The 16,342-nt window shown below is 44.7% G+C and overlaps 1 protein-coding gene across 3 annotated transcripts in view; it reads right to left on the reverse strand.

The window, feature by feature from the left end:
* The window catches only part of Commd1 (copper metabolism domain containing 1), a 106,776-nt gene that overhangs the window by 71,558 nt on the left and 18,876 nt on the right, over positions 1-16,342 (reverse strand). For all 3 annotated transcript variants that reach the window (XM_052198030.1, XM_052198033.1, XM_052198031.1), the window contains exon 2: positions 2,565-2,846. In XM_052198030.1, coding sequence (XP_052053990.1) covers positions 2,565-2,846 — 282 coding nt within the window. The remainder of the gene's footprint in view (positions 1-2,564; positions 2,847-16,342) is intronic.

Here is a 16,342-nt window from a genome sequence, read left to right on the forward strand (position 1 = left end):
CAAGGAAAATAGCAATAGAGAGTCAACAAAATAGCCGGGCGATAGTGGTGCACGCCTTTAATCCCAGCACTGAGGAGACAGAGGCAGGCAGATCTCTCAGTCTGAGGCCAGCCTGATCTACGGAGTAAGTTCCAGGACAGCCATGACTTCACAGAAACCCTGTCTTGGAAAACAAAAGCAAAAACAAAACAAATGGGTGCTGCTGAGAAAAGTATGGGGACTTTTGTTAACAAGTGTGCCCAGTGCCACACTGGGGAAGGGCGGCACACACACACACACACACACACACACACACACAGACTGGACAACTCTGCATGCTGCTCGGGTGGAAGGCTCCTCGGGCCAGTGCTTTCTTTTACAAAGTGGCCAACAAGAAGAACAAAAGGGTCATCTGTCACTCTATAGGGAACTGGCTACTCAGAAACAAGGAAAGCGCTGTGCTTGAGAAAGTTATTTTCTAAAATACAATGCATTGTAGCACAACCAAATTGTGCACGTTACCAAAGCAATATTTCCCTGGAATTTAAGTTTGTAACACCCAGTCTAGAACTTTTTACCTACTTAAATAAAAAAATATGTTCATATCTCACTATGTGACGATATTTATAGAATTATAGAATGTGTTGCATGAACTGTATAAAGTTTAAATTTTATACAGATTATAAATTTATTTTATTAAATAAATATTTTATAGTATGAAAAGAGAAAGACATTCCTAGAATCAGATGAAAATACAACATACTAGGGTGTGTCAGGCAGCCCTACGAGGGAAGCTCTGGCTGCGAAGCTGACACACTAACGTCATTCCTTTGATCCTCTCCTTGACGTCACTGGTGCTCTCTAAATCTGAGGTAAACAGAGTCAGATATAAATTATGTGATTTACTTAACACGGTAAATAATTTTCAGATTCAACTATTTTAGTCTGTGTGTCAAGGCTTCTTTCCTTTGACTGTGTGACTTGTAAACTATTGTAATAAAATCAAAAAGGCACATTATAATCTTAGTTCAAGAAGTATTAGGGAAATACTAGGTCAAAGAAATGCTATACTAATCTTCTAAGGTTCTTGGAGTAGATGTGTATGTTCTCATAACCTGAGTACTACTGAGGACTTAAAGACAACATGAAGTACAGCAGACCCCTCCTGACAGGCTCCACAGGTAAAGATTTAACCAACCACACATAAAATACTCACACAAAATATCTGCATCTACCATGTACTGACTTTATTTTGTCATTACTCAGCATAATAATAATTTACATAGAATTTACATTGTTTTAGGAATTATAAGTAATCTAGAATCATTTAAAATAAAGGAGGATATAGGTAATGCAATTACATGCAAATACTACACAATTCTATGAAAGGGAGCAGAGGGTTTTGGTATGTGTGCAGGGACCTGGTGTCCTAAAACCAATCTTCTTAGAGACACAGATGGATGTGTGCACTCACTATTGACAGAATACAAAGTAACTGGCCTATGCACACACCTGGAGAGCCCCAAGTCTAACTGCTACTCCTTTCTTTACTTTTTCTCTCATTACACTTTGTTTACTTTGTACTGGGGGAAAAGCAGGCGCATTTCTATAGAGCATCATGAATGACTGACCAGACTTCACAATTCAATAAACCCAAGCCCGTGGCTACAATTAACATGGTTCTAAACTAAATGAATAAAAGTCATTCTAATTTTCTTAATTAACAAATCATCTTTAATTAAAATCAATATGGAATTACATTGGGAAAAAAAAGCCAAAAGACCTAGAGAACAGCATCTGTGAAGAAAGCAGCCAGCTAAAGGGACTGTGCTTGCCGCTGAGAGCGGAGCTACATCTCCAGTAGAGGATGCAATGCAAGCACTTACTTGATTATTCTTCAAAAATAAATGTGATTAACTCAGTGGGCTGTACAGTCTCTAATTACCAGTTTCTTTCCCCTCCTCCCCACTCAAAAAACATAAGCCAGGTCACCTGAAGTCTAAATTAGCAGTGTTTGGAGCAGGAGCTGGATACTTTAAGAAGAACCGCACAGACACTAAACCCCGTTACAATGACTGGAGACTCCAGGGGTGAGCAGCACTGGTTCACAACAATCACGATCCAGCTGAACACTATTCGTGAGCCTAAGGTCAGGGATGGCACGCCTGGTCTTTCAGAACAATACATTGATAGGTTAAGAGATTAGGATTTATCACCTCCCATACTCAGCGACTACACAGATAACAGGGCAGGGGAAAGGTCTGTTCTACCCCGGCTAACCTCGGCTAACCTCGGCTAACCTCAGCTCCTGCTCCTTGTGTCTTGCTCCTTGTGTCTATCATTACCTGGAGGCTGCAATCACAACTGTCAACTCTGCCCTTTTGAGACAACTGCAAGGACCTGTGGCTGCATTTTAGGCTCTGTCTATAACTGAAAACATCAAAATGTTCACATGATTCTACTTCTAAAAGTGATTTTAGGATTACCTCGGCCAACACTGTTAAATCAAAGTAAAATAAGTGTATGGATCAATAATAAGTAATGAAAATCCATAGTACGCAAAGGGAGCTTGAAGTTGGACTCACCTGTCCGCCTTTCCCGAACTCCAGCTCCATTATGGCAACAGGGCTGTGGATCTGGGCGAGGTCCCGTGACTGGGACCGGCCATCGACCCTCCAGCTCAGGCCCCGGAGTCCGTTGTCCCAGCGGCTCTGGGTCATGAGGCTCTCTCGGATTTTTGTCTTGTGGCTCTTCCAAAACTTGGAGATAACTGCAGCCTGCTCACTGGTGATGCCGCCTTGCTTTTTGGTGTGAGCAGTCAGGAATGCCTCTAACTGGTTGAAATCCATGTCTGCAGATGCAATAGACTATAAGGATAAAAGAAAAAGCAATATATTTGACCTTGGCAGAACGAGACAAAGCCAGCTGCTGCCTGGCTCAGAACCTACGTTGATTGACGCAATCACTGAATATGCTCTCAGAAAGGGCCGTCAAGTGCCGTGGTGCTTGGAATACGTATGGTCCCCATAGATTCGTGTTGTGGGATGCTTGGCCCATAGGAAGGGGCACTAAGGAGATACGGCCTTGTTAGAGGAATGTGTCACTGTGGGGCGGGCTTTGAGGTCTCCTATGCTCAAGCTCCTGCCAGTGTGACCCACAGTCTCCTGCTGCTGCCTGTGGATCGAGATGAAGGACTTTTGGCTCCTCCAGCGCCATGTCTGCCTGCATGCCACCATGCTTTCTGCCATGATGATAGTGGACTAGATCCCTGAGCCTGTGAGCCAGCCCCAATTAAATGTTGTTCTTTTTAAGAGTTGCCTTGGTCATGGAGTTTGTTCACAGAATGGAACCCTAGTGAAGACAAGTGAAAAGACAAAATGAGCGATGATTATATAAAAATGCAAAAATACTCCCCTTTCAAATACCAGGTATTGTCTATCAAAAGCTAGAATATAACTTTAAATCTCCAGTTTCAGGGTCGGGGGAGATGGCTTAGAGATAACAGCTGTCCTTGCCCAGGCTCAGGTTCAGTTCTCAGCACACACACGGCAGCTCACAACTGTCCGTAACTTAACTCCAGTGCTGGGGGACCCGGTGCCCTTCTGACCCCCACAGGCAGCAAGCCTGCACAGGACACACAGAAATACAAACAGGCACAGTGCAAACACACATAAAATAAAGAAATCCAAGTTTTAAAATATCCAGCTTCAGATGGAGAAATAAAAATTATTCTAAACAATGAAACAAAAAAATTTAAAACTAGAGTTCTCTGATATAATCTCACATAATTCCTTGTCAATAGGCCTGGTCTGACATGCCACCTTGGTACCATGAACTGTCCATTAGAAGCACTAAGAAAATGCTGCTAGGTGGCTATGTTACCTGAGTTCTGCGGCCTGCCTCAGTCATGCAGCTCAGTCCCACTGCTACTCTGACACTGTATGCTAACTCCTACTTTAATTTGCCACTGAAGCTAGGCTCTCCACTCTAGCATTCAAGAAAACACAGTAACTAAATGTTTGATATTTTCTCAGCATTGACACAATCTACCACCACCTGAGAAGAGGGAAGTGCAACTAAATTGAGAAAATGTCTCCTAGGATTGGCCTCTGGGCAGCTGTGGGGTAGTTTCTTGACTGGTGGCAGATAAGGGCGGGCTGGGTGAGTCAGGAGTTGAAGGCAGTGAGCCGCATCCCTCCATGGTCTGTTTCAGTTCCTTGGCTTCCCTCAGTCCACGGAGAATGGACTGAAACCTGTAAGCCAAGGAAACCCCTTTCCTTCCCAGGTTTCTTAGAGCCATGGTATTTTACCACAGCAAGAGAAGCAAAACTAAGAAACTAAATATATTAACTGTAAAATAAAGTATGGTAAGTTTGCAGAGTCCTCTATATTCAAAGAATTTTCATATCTATCAGTTCTTTTTTTTTTTTTTCAAGATTTATTTACTGGCCAGGCGGTGGTGGCACACACCTTTAATCCCAGCACTTGGGAAGCAAGTGCAGGTGATTTCTGAGTTCGAGGCCAGCCTGGTCTACAAAGTGAGTTCCAGGACAGCCAGGGCCACACAGAGAAACTCTGTCTCGAAAACAACAACAACAACAAAAACAAACAAACCAAACCAAACCAAAAAGATTTCTTTACTGGGCTGGAGAGATGGCTCAGTGGTTAAGAGCACTGACTACTCTTCTGAAGGTCCTGAGTTCAAAACCCAGCAACTACATACATGGTGGCTCACAACCATCGGTAATGAGATCTGATGCCCTCTTCTGGTATGTCTGAACACAGCTACAGTGTACTCACATACATATAATAAGTAAATAATTTTTTTTTAAAAAAAGATTTACACCAGAAGAGGGCATTACAGATGGTTGTGAGCCACCATGTGGTTGCTGGGAACTGAACTCAGGACCTCTGGAAGAGCAGTCAGCGCTCTTAACCACTGAGCCATCTCTCCAGCTCCTATCACTTCTTTTTTTTTTCATAACTTTTTAATGAGTCTTTGTGAATTTCACATCTTGCACCCCCGTTTCACTCATTTCCCAGTCTTCCCATATCTGCCCTCTGCCCTCCACCCTTGGAACCTCCCACAAAACAAAACACTCCTCTTGGAAGCTGCAGTGTGCCACGGTGCATCACAAGTACACTCTTTTGAACAAACAACTTTACTTGTAAATGTTCATTGCAATGAGTCATTTGGTCTGGTTTGATGCCTCTGGTTTCTGCTATACAAATACTAGAACGTCACCAAGACTCCTCTGGGGTCGCCTGCTGTCGCCCTGTGTCATCGCTCACAGATGGGGTGGACGCTGGCGTGGGCCTAGGTGGTAGCTAAATTGATCAGCCTGCCGGCTCTCGCACGCCCACGGCATCAGAGCTGACTCTCCTGTTGGCCAAGCGAGGCTCAGGCCAGCTCTCCTGTGCTCACCGGGGCCAGCTCTCCTGTGCTCACCCGGGCCAGCTCTCGCAAGCTGCCCAGGCAAGGGGCAGGGGCAGGGGCAGGGCGCCACTGTGTGGTAGGAGATCTACAGGACCTCAGGACGTTTTATGGCCTTTGGTGGATCCAGAAATGGCCCTGAGCCCAGCAAGGCAGCACAGGCACAGGCATGGTCTCAGGTGGCAGTGCAGGCCTCTCCCACATCAGGTTGCTCCCCGCCAGCCTGTCTCCAGTTCTCTCTTCATAGTCACATATTTCTTTCTTTCTTTTTTTTTTTTTTTTGGTTTTTTGGATTTGTTTTTTTCGAGACAGGGTTTCTCTGTATAGCCCTGGCTGTCCTGGAACTCACTCTGTAGACCAGACTGGCCTCGAACTCAGAAATCTGCCTACCACTGCCTCCCAGAGTGCTGGGATTACAAGCGTGTGCCACCACTGCCCGGCAGTCACAAACTTCTTATCTTCTCTGTCTCTCCCATCTTTGCAACTACATACTTGCTCACTGCAATGGCGCCCACCCATAGGGCCCACACTGCCAGCCCGTGGCGTGGGGCTGTCTTCAATCCAGCACTTGCCGCACAGCCTGCACACCTATTATTACTTCTATTGAAATTCACATTCTAGTTTCCATATCACAGACAATGTGGTAGCCAGAAGCACTAAGTATGGATCACAGAAAGCCACCGACTTTCCAGAAAGCCCAGAGAGCCAGAGTCCTAACTGCTGAGCCGTATTTCTCTGGTTGGCTGTCATAAGTGACTGCACACAGATATGTATACTGGCATTACTGCTGCTAATGGTGATTAAAAAGTCAAATGGACTCTGCCATCAGTGATATAAAATGTCACCAGCTAAGGATTAGCTACAAAGCTCTGTTTATATCCCTTGGAGAATAATTTTCATCTTTTAAAGATTTAGCTGTTTCAAGTGAGAAATATATATTGTTAGAAATCAGCCAACTGGTTTGGTTTAACAATTTGCAGGAAAGTTGAGAAGGTGGTTGCAGTGGCTATACCTGGCTGTCAACTTGACTATATCTGGAATAAACTCCAACCTGGATCTTGGCTTGGAGATCTTGAGGCATAGTGGCAATGGATCCCAGATGAAGACAGGGAGATCTCTGAGTTCAAGGTCACCTGGGACAAAGCAAGTCCCAGATCCAGGCTTGATGGTACACACCTTTAATCTGGGCCTCACCTTCTGCTGGAGACGTCCATAAGGGCATTGGAAGAAGGAAGACTCACTTTCTCTTCTTCGCCTGCTTGCCTTGTGGGACTGAGCAACTGCTAGATCCTTGGACTTCCATCCACAGCTGCTGCTGACCATGGTTGGACTACAGACTGTAAGTCATCAACAAATTCCCTTACTATAGAGACTGCCCGTGAGTTCTGGGACTAATACAGAACTCTGACTAATACAGTGGTGCAGGTCAAACCAGCGTGCCAAAACTCATAACGCTGCTATCCAGAGGCAACAAGGAGCCACCACGTCATGGTTACAATGCAAACCCAAATCTGAGGACAAAGGTAGCTAAGGTGAGAAGCCTGAGCCCCTCCGGGCACTGCTGCACTCCTTGGCTGCTGGTGGGCGCAGCACGCTAGACCCCTTAGATCACCCTCTTCTCTGGACTGGGACGGTCTGAGCCAACTTCCCACGTAGACAGGACAAAGAGCCTTGACTTTGGAGTCACCGAGTCAGAATGGTGTGAGACTGGGAATGTGGACAGATGATTTCTTCAACTTTTTAACACCAAGTTAGGAAGAGATAAATGGAAAGAAGAGATGGGGTAGGGAGAAGTGCGGGACATGGCTGACACGGCAGGTGCTCAGGACGACAGCGCTGCTCTGTGACAGTCCCCAGGACCCGGCTCCTGTAGGGCTTCTTGTAGCTGTGGAGGCTCCCTCATGCCTTCCAATGGCGTGCAGCTCTTTTCTGTTGCTTTGATTAAATACCATGACCAAGAGCAATTTATAAAAGGAAAAGTTTGGCCGGGCGGTGGTGGCACACGCCTGTAATCCCAGCACTCTGGGAGGCAGAGGCAGGCAGATCTCTGAGTTCGAGGCCAACCTAGTCTACAAAGTGAGTTCCAGGATAGCCAGGGCTACACAGAGAAACCCTGTCTTGAAAAAAACCAAATCCAAAAAACAAAAAGCAAAAAACAAAAAAGAAAAAAGAAAAGGAAAAGTCTGTTTCAGCTTATAGCTCCAGAGGAAAAACAGTCTGTTGTGACAGGGAGGCATATCAGCAGGAGCAAAAGGCTGAAAGACAGCGTCTCCTCAGTGAGTCCAATGCACAGAGCGTGAGCTGGGAGTCCGTACGGCAGAGCTACACACTCGCCAAGCCTGCCTTCAGCAGCTGCTTCCTCCAAGGTGCTGCGCCTCCTAACCGTCCACAGAGGACCACCAAGTGGGGTTCAAAGAACTGAGCTTATAGGGGGACATTTCTCATCGACACCACAACTATCCAGACAATTTATACCACAGTCCTATCAGTTGAACCCATAAGCTGTCACTAAAATAGAACACACATAGTGAGAGCACACGAGGGCAAGGGTAGGCAGCACACAGGCTGAGGGCAGACAGACAGACACACAGGCTGAGGGCAGACAGACAGACACACAGGCTGAGGGCAGACAGACACACAGGCTGAGGGCAGACAGACAGACACACAGGCTGAGGGCAGACAGACACACAGGCTGAGGGCAGACAGACAGACACACAGGCTGAGGGCAGACAGACAGACACACAGGCTGAGGGCAGACAGACACACAGGCTGAGGGCAGACAGACAGACACACAGGCTGAGGGCAGACAGACACACAGGCTGAGGGCAGACAGACAGACACACAGGCTGAGGGCAGACAGACAGACACACAGGCTGAGGGCAGACAGACACACAGGCTGAGGGCAGACAGACAGACACACAGGCTGAGGGCAGACAGATACACAGGCTGAGGGCAGCTACACCTGCAAAGGCAGGTGATGCACAGGCTGAGGACAGCTCCAGATGTACTGTTTTTGATGTCTCTATTAATATAAAAATTGTGTAGAAGGACTGGTGAGATGGTTCAGTGGCGAAGAGCACTGGCTGCTCTTCCAGTGGTCCTGAGTTCACTTCCCAGCAACCACACGATGGCTCATAACCATCTGTACAACTTCATATACATAAAATAAGTAAGTCTTTAAAAAGAAAGAAAGAAAGAAAGAAAGAAAGAAAGAAAGAAAGAAAGAAAGAAAGAAAGAAAGAAAGAAAGAAAGAAAGAAAGACAAGCCTGGTAGCTCATGACTATAATTTCAGCACTTAGGACATAAAGTCAGGAGAATAGCCAGGTATAAATCTGTCCTGTTTATACAACAGGCAGAGTTGCATGGTAAATCCCCAAGGTAGGAGGTAATTACTGAGCATATTATCCTAGAATTAAGTTAAATATTCCTATTAGCATCTTCTTCTACGACACAGAAGCTCTGTATCATTTCCCCCTCATTCCACGAGATTTTATTCTGGGGTATGTGGTGATGTATCCCTGACAGTCCGAGAGCAGCAGCAGGACCTGTATCCTCAGCTACACGAGGAGTTCCGGGACAGTGTGTCTTATTCTGACATAACTCTGTGTGGGATGTAAAAGCTATTTTGGTTGAGTTTCAACCAGTATCTTGAACTGGTGTCAATCCATCCATATCTTAACACAATTCAAACACAAATGAGTGACTGACTTAGGACTGAATTCAAAAAGTCATGCATTCTCATTTAATATCAGTTTTTAATTTAAGAAAGGCCCGCATCAGCTTCACTGCAATTTTCTTCTCATTTTTAAACAAGTAAAAATGTAAAAAAACATTCTTAGCCAGGAGGTGGTTGCACACGCCTTTTGTCACAGCACTCAGAAGGCTGAGGCAGGAAGAGACAGTTTGGACTACAGAGTGAGTGCTAGGCAGCCAGGGCTACACAGAAAAACACTATCTTGAAAAACAAACAAAAGCAAAGAACAAAACCAGAAATAATTCTTGGCTTATAGATTATACAAGGACAGGAACCACGGTCAAGCCCTGCTCAAAAACAACCACAGAACAGGCTGGCCCAAGTCTCACATGCCTGCAGTGCCTCACCTGACACTATGTGAGGAAACTGGTTTATAATAACCAGAGCCTAGAAATTAACTTTGTTTACTTGAGAAGGTACCTTAGAACAGTTTTAGTAAACACTAAGTTTTTCAGAAACGTGACTAAAATAACTTGCACTGTGGTTAGGTTTCAACTTTATAAACAGGATGCTGAACATTTGGAAGAATCATTGCTGACCTTAAAGTGTATGAACTGTCAATGCAACACAGCTGTATATTAAGTGCATTTGTTGCTATATGTTCATATACAGGTACAACATGAACATAAACATACAATAGTGCTTGAATAGTTACATCTTACAACATCTCAGATTACTATAGCTTCCTTTATTTTCATTTATTTATGCCATGTTGATGTTTTAAAAATACAAACTATATTTTGTGTGTGCATGAGTGTGGAGTATATGTGGTATATGTGTGCATATGTGTGGTATATGTATGCATGTGTGTACTGTATATGTACATATGTGTAGTGTGTGTGCATGTGTGCTGTGTGTGCATATGTGTGGTGTGGTGTGTGTATAAGTGTACTGTGTTTGTGTATATGTGTGATGTGTATATATGTGTGCTTTGTGTATGCTTGTATGGTGTGTGTGCACATGTGTTTGCTGTGTGTATATGTGCATATGTGTGCTGTGTGTGTGTGCATGTATGGTGTGTGTACACATATGTGCTGTATGTATGTACATATGTGGTGGGAGAGCCGATCATGCATGTCTGTGCATGTAAATGCAGAGGCCAGAGGCCAGTACCAGTGTCTTCCTTAGTCAAGTTCCATCTTCCTCTTGAGGCACAGTGTCTCACTAACCCCGGAGCTCACCGACTAGGTCTGTGTCACCATTGCCACTCCCACACTGGAGTTATACATCCATGCCCCTGTGCCTGGCTTTTTACATGGATGCTGGGAAACCAAATTCAGCTCCTCATACATGACTATCAGGCACTTTACAACCGAGTCATCTCCCCAGCTCCATATACTTACATAAGAATTTGTTATAAGGATATAAAACCAGTCTTAGGAAAAATGTTTATTATAAAAAGTAGACAGGGGCTGGATGGAAGACTCAGAGGTAATGAGGCCTGGCTGCCCTTGTTCGATTCCCAGCCGTCCACTGGCCTCCCTGGGCACCCAGCATGCAGGTGGTGCACAGACATTACATGCAGACAAAGCACACACACATAAAATAAAGAATGATAACCTTGTAAACGGGTGCAAACATGGGCTCAGAACTACTACAGTATTCAGAACTCCCGCTCCCCAGGTTCCTGCTTACTTTTTATAGTAACTTTCTCCTAAGTTCTGAGCACCGAGCAGAAGCTCATCACACCAGGCATCTCTTCAGGACTTATGATGACTTCCTGCCTCCCACACTGAAATCAAACAGCACCAACCTGTTCACAAGTCCCAGGTCTGCATTCCCAAAGACAGTTCCTTTCTGTGCCTCTGTGCTACTGTGGCTGCTGAAAATGTCCTTCACCCACCACCTGTCTTATTAGCCTCTTCTACTCATTCAAGCATGTCTTCCCCAGCTGTGAGACACAACGACGGACCAGTGTCCAAGACACAGAGGCTTTCCACACTCAGCCAGAGCCGGGGAGACGGCCCTGTGGGACAAGCCAGGTGACCTGAGCTTGATCTCCAGAGCCCATACAAAACAGAGAGAGCACAAACTCCACAAAGCTGTCTTCTGAGATCTACAGGTATACCCTGGCATGCATACACACTGTGCACACATGGTGTGTGTGTGTGTGTGTGTTTTAACTGTATTTTGTGCACACGGGTGTTTTGCTTAGATGTAAATCTGTGCACCACATGCATGCTGTGCCCCACCCCCAGGGGTCAGAAAAGAGCACCACATCCCCTGGAACTAGTGTTATAGGAAGTTGTTCACCTCCATGTGGGGAACCTCAGTTGAGAAAATGTCCCCACCAGGCTGGTCTGTGGCAGGCTTTGAAACAACATTCTGAACCGGTGATTGATGTGGATGGGCCCAGCCCACTGTGGATGGGGCCATCCCTAGGCTGGAGGCCTGGGGTGTATAAAGCAAGCTGAGCAAGCTGAGGAACAAGTTAGTAATGAGCATCCTCTGAGGCCTCTGCATCAGCTCCTGCCTTGACGCCTGCATGATGGACTACAAGTTGTAAGATGAAAGAAACCCTTCCTTCCCAAGTTGATTTTGGTCATGGTGTTTATCACAGCCATAGCAAGCCTAAGTAAAGAACATGCATTTATGAAATGTCACAATAACACTCATATCTATGCACAACTACTATGCATTAATAATAAAGAAAAGTTTAAAAAGTAAGGTGGGACCACTAGGGACATCACTCAGTTGATCGAGTGCTTGTCTAACATACATATCATAACCCTGGATTCAAGATTTAGCACATGGATCCAAATGTGGTGGTGGAGGCAGGACCTGTCTAACCCCGGCACCCAAGAAGCAGAGTCAAGGGCCTGGGCACTCAGGCTCCCCTTGCCCACATCACTGACCTCAAGGCCAGCAGTGTACAGAAGACCCTGTCTCAAATAGAACTAAAAAGAGCAAGGGTGCAGCTCTGTGACACAGCACAGCTTAACCTCTGTGAGGCCTGAGTTCAAAGCCCTAGGAGGGAATAAGAGAGGGGAGGGTATGAAGGCCCTTTAAGGACTTTTTGTTGTTGCTTTTCAAGACAGGGTTTCTCTGTGTAGCCCTGGCTGTCCTGGAACTCACTCTGTAGTCCAGGCTGGCCTCGAACTCAGAAATCCACCAGCCTCTGCCTCCCAAATGTTTAATGACTTTTTGACCTCCAGATTTAGGTTCCTCAAGGTGGTGTAAAGGACAGCAACCACCAAGGCCTCTGCTCTCCACTTCTGTTTCTCCTCATTTCTCCATTCTTTCCATGATTGCCCACTCACTGTGCTTCCATCCTTTACTGAACCCCTTTTATCTCCTAAGTTAGCCATTCTACCTATATCCTAGAAATCCCAGCTGCCCCCATTCCTTGATGGTACCTCTGATGGTTTGTATATGCTTGGCCCAGGGAGTGGTACTATTAGGTGTGGTCCTGTTGGAGTAGCTGTGGCCTTGTTGGAGTAGGTGTGTCACTGTGAGTGTGGGCTCTAAGACCCTACTCCTAGCTGCCTGGAAGCCAGTATTCGGCTAGCAGCCTTCAGATGAAGATGTAGCTCCTCCTGCACCATGCCTGCCTGGAGGTTGCCATGTTCCTGCCTTGACAATGGACTGAACCTCTGAACCTATAAGGTAGCTCCAATTAAATGTTGTTCTTATAAGAGTTGCCTTGGTCATGGTATCTGTTCACAGCAGTGTAACCCTAAGACAGTACCACTTAATCCAGGCCTTAATACAGATCTTCTTTAGTTTAGTATAGTAGTACAGATCTAGAATTCCAGTTCCTGGGAAGTTAAGGCAGAAGGATTAGGAGTTCAAGGCCAGCCTGAACTATATGAGATTCTGACCTAATAAAACAAAACAAAACAAAACAAAACAAATATAGATCTTACTTTACATAGGATATCTTTCCTGAACCTTAAAACCTAGGATAAGGGTCTCTTTCTAGACTTTACAATAAATTAGTGGTGTTTACCATTAGTGTAGGATAACTGCCAGACCTACCTAGGTCTTGCAGCAAAATATAAATGCTTTAAAAGGACTCAGTCAGTCATACAGGTGCACACCTTTAGTTCCAGCACTCAGAAGGCAGGGAAAAACAGCCTGATCTATAGAGTGAGTTCTAGTACAGTCAAGGCTATACAGAGCAACCCAGTCTTGAAGAATACAAAACAAAAGAGTATAAGGACTCTGCCCTAGCTGGGCGGTGGCGGCAACACACGCCTGTAATCCCAACACTCTGGGAGGCAGAGGCAGGCGGATTTCTGAGTTCGAGGCCAGCCTGGTCTACAGAGTGAGTTCCAGGACAGCCAGAGCTATACAGAGAAACCCTGTCTCAAAAAACCCAAATCCAAAAAAAAAAAAAAAAAAAAAGACTCTGCCCCAATTTTTACTATTTAATCCTTTTTAAAGTCTAGCACACTATCTGGCACTGGCACATAGTAGGCACCTGTGAACTATGAAAGACAAGAAGACCAAGATCAGGAGTGTGGGAGTGATGAACATGAGTCCCATGGGATTTTTAGGGTAAGAAAACTATTCTGAGAAATATTACAGATATGTCATTATGTCTGTCAAGACCTATAGAATGACCTGGAGTGATGATGCATGCCTTTGATCCCAGCACTCAGGAAGCAGAGGCAGGTGGATCTCTATGAATTGGAAGCCATCTTGGTTAACATATCAAGTTCTAGGCCAGTCAAGGTTCCATTGTCTGAAAAAAACAAAACTAAACAGAAACAAAACAGTAGAATAAACCCTAGGCTACAGATTTAGTGCTATGTAAAATGTTGGTTCATCTACTATGACAAAGAGCATGTGGACTAGGATGTTACCAGTGAGAAAGCCATATACCACAGTCCTATCAGTGTCTTGGGTATTATTCATGCTATAAATACACATTCATGGTACCCTACACCCAAGTTATTCTCAACCTGTCATATGTTAGGATATAATCAAACATAATGCTTAACATGAACAAAAATTAAATTCTGTGACAAAAACAAATACCATAAAGACTTCAAAAACACCCTGGACTCTACCTAAAATCAATTTAAGTATGAAATATTTCAACAGATCCACCCAACCTTTCTTTTATCATAAGACTACACAACTAATGAAAATTAATCCTACACCCAGGCCACTCTCATCCCCTCTACTTGCTGTCTACCTGGGATCACAGTTACAGTTATAAGACATGTATAGATTCAAACCACAGAGATATTTAAACACATTAAAAATTCACATCTTAGGCACTCACAATTAGACTTTATTCTGGATAAACATTGCCAGTGTTCAAAAAATTATTAATTATTGCTCACAATTAAGTAGTCTCTAAGAAACAAGTCACCAAATCAAAAATTAAGACCAATTCACATGCTACAAGGCCAGAATTCATGACAAGGTCCATCAACAGCTGAGGATGTGAGGCTATAACATTATCTTTGCAAAAGCAGTAGAGCTGCCTTAGAAGACGGTTTGGCAGCGTCTCACAGAGCTGAATGTTCTGAGCACCCTTTCAAACCAGTCAGCACCCAGTTAGGTTAGCTGAGACTTCTCTCCACACCCAACCTGCACAAGCATGCTTACAGAAGCTTTAATCCCAGGTACCAAAACCTGCAAGGAACCGAGATGTCTACCCCCAGAGAGTGGAATGTGTTTGTTCATTTGTTTGTTTGTTTTTGTTGTTATTATCTGCATGCAGGTTGTCTACTACTGAACTAAACCCCCAGCTCTCAACCAATGGAGTATTATTCAGTGCTAAAAAGAAATGGGTTATCACAGCATAAAGACTACAGGGTGTCTATTACTAATTGAAAAAAAAACAGTCTGAACACACTACGTACTGCATGATTCCAACTGTTAGGACATTCTGGGAAAGGTAAATGTAGGGAGACAAGAAAAGAGCACCTAGAGGGGTGTGTGTGTGTGTGCGCGCACGTGCACGCACAGCAGTACAGCTGACTGTGAAGCTGTGAAGTTGTGAAGCTACTCTGAATACCTGTCAAAATCTACAGAATATACACACCAAGTGTAAATCTTATTAAAGTGAACATAGACTTTGGCCAACAGTCTTAGTTTCACCTGTTTTAACAAATGTACAACTCCGGTGTGAGGTGTCGATAATGAAAAAGGTCTACACTGCCAGTAAAGAAGTCTAACCAGGCACGGTGACCCTCCTCATTAACACTAGCACTCAAACGGCAAAGGCAGACAGTCCTCTATGGGTTGACTCTAGGACAGGCAGGGCTGCATAAGGAGACCCTGTCTTAACAAAAAAAAAAAAAAAAGAAAGAAAAGAAAAGAAAATAGCCGTTTTTAAACAGCATGTGTTTCTGTGATCTTATTATGAAGGCGAATCCATCAGTTTTCATACTCAGAAACATTCAGTAACACACACACACACACACACACACACACATTTTTTTTTTAGTCTTATTTTTAAGGTGAGCAAGGCACCAGTTACTTCCCTAGAATCTGACCTCTGTACTGGAGCCAAAATCAACAGGAGTGAGCCAGAGCCAGAGCCAGAGCCAGAGCCGTGCACAGCCGCCACCCGCCCGGCCGTGCTTTGGCTTGTTCTCTCTGTACCAAGAACAATGCAGATGCAGAATGAGCCTTCAGCCCTCGGCATGAGAGCATCCAGTTCATGCCGATTATCTAAAACTGTCAGCCTTGCCCACTGAAGACTCTGTGGCAGCTGGAACAGGGACACACACCTGGGAACACAGCACTCAGGCCAGCTTGTGCTACAGGAAGTGCCAGGCTAGCCTAAGCCACACAGCTAGACCCTATCTCAAAAAAGTAAAATCTGAGGGGTAAGGATAAAATATCTCAGAGGTCGTGTGCTTGCCTAGTAAGTGCAAGTCTCTGGCACTGCTCTCTAGCACTGAAGAGAAAAAAGAAGGGGAATTCTGATTGTTAATTTCAACAAGTAAGCATAATGATTCATTTCTTCTTCAAGCCTGTGCTATTGAAACAACCTATCGGCCAGGCAGTAGTCGCACACACCTTTAATCCCAGCACTTGGGAGGCAGAGGCAGGTGGATTTCTGAGTTTGAGGCCAGCCTGCTCTACAGAGTGAGTTCCAGGACAGCCAGAGCTACACAGAGAAATTCTGTCTCGAAAACCAAAACCAAAACCAAAACCGAAAGAAAGAAAGAAAGAAAGAAAGAAAGAAAGAAAGAAAGAAAGAAAGAAA

This window comes from Apodemus sylvaticus, chromosome 11, assembly GCF_947179515.1.
Source record: "Apodemus sylvaticus chromosome 11, mApoSyl1.1, whole genome shotgun sequence".
NCBI classification, from domain to species: Eukaryota; Metazoa; Chordata; class Mammalia; order Rodentia; family Muridae; genus Apodemus; species Apodemus sylvaticus.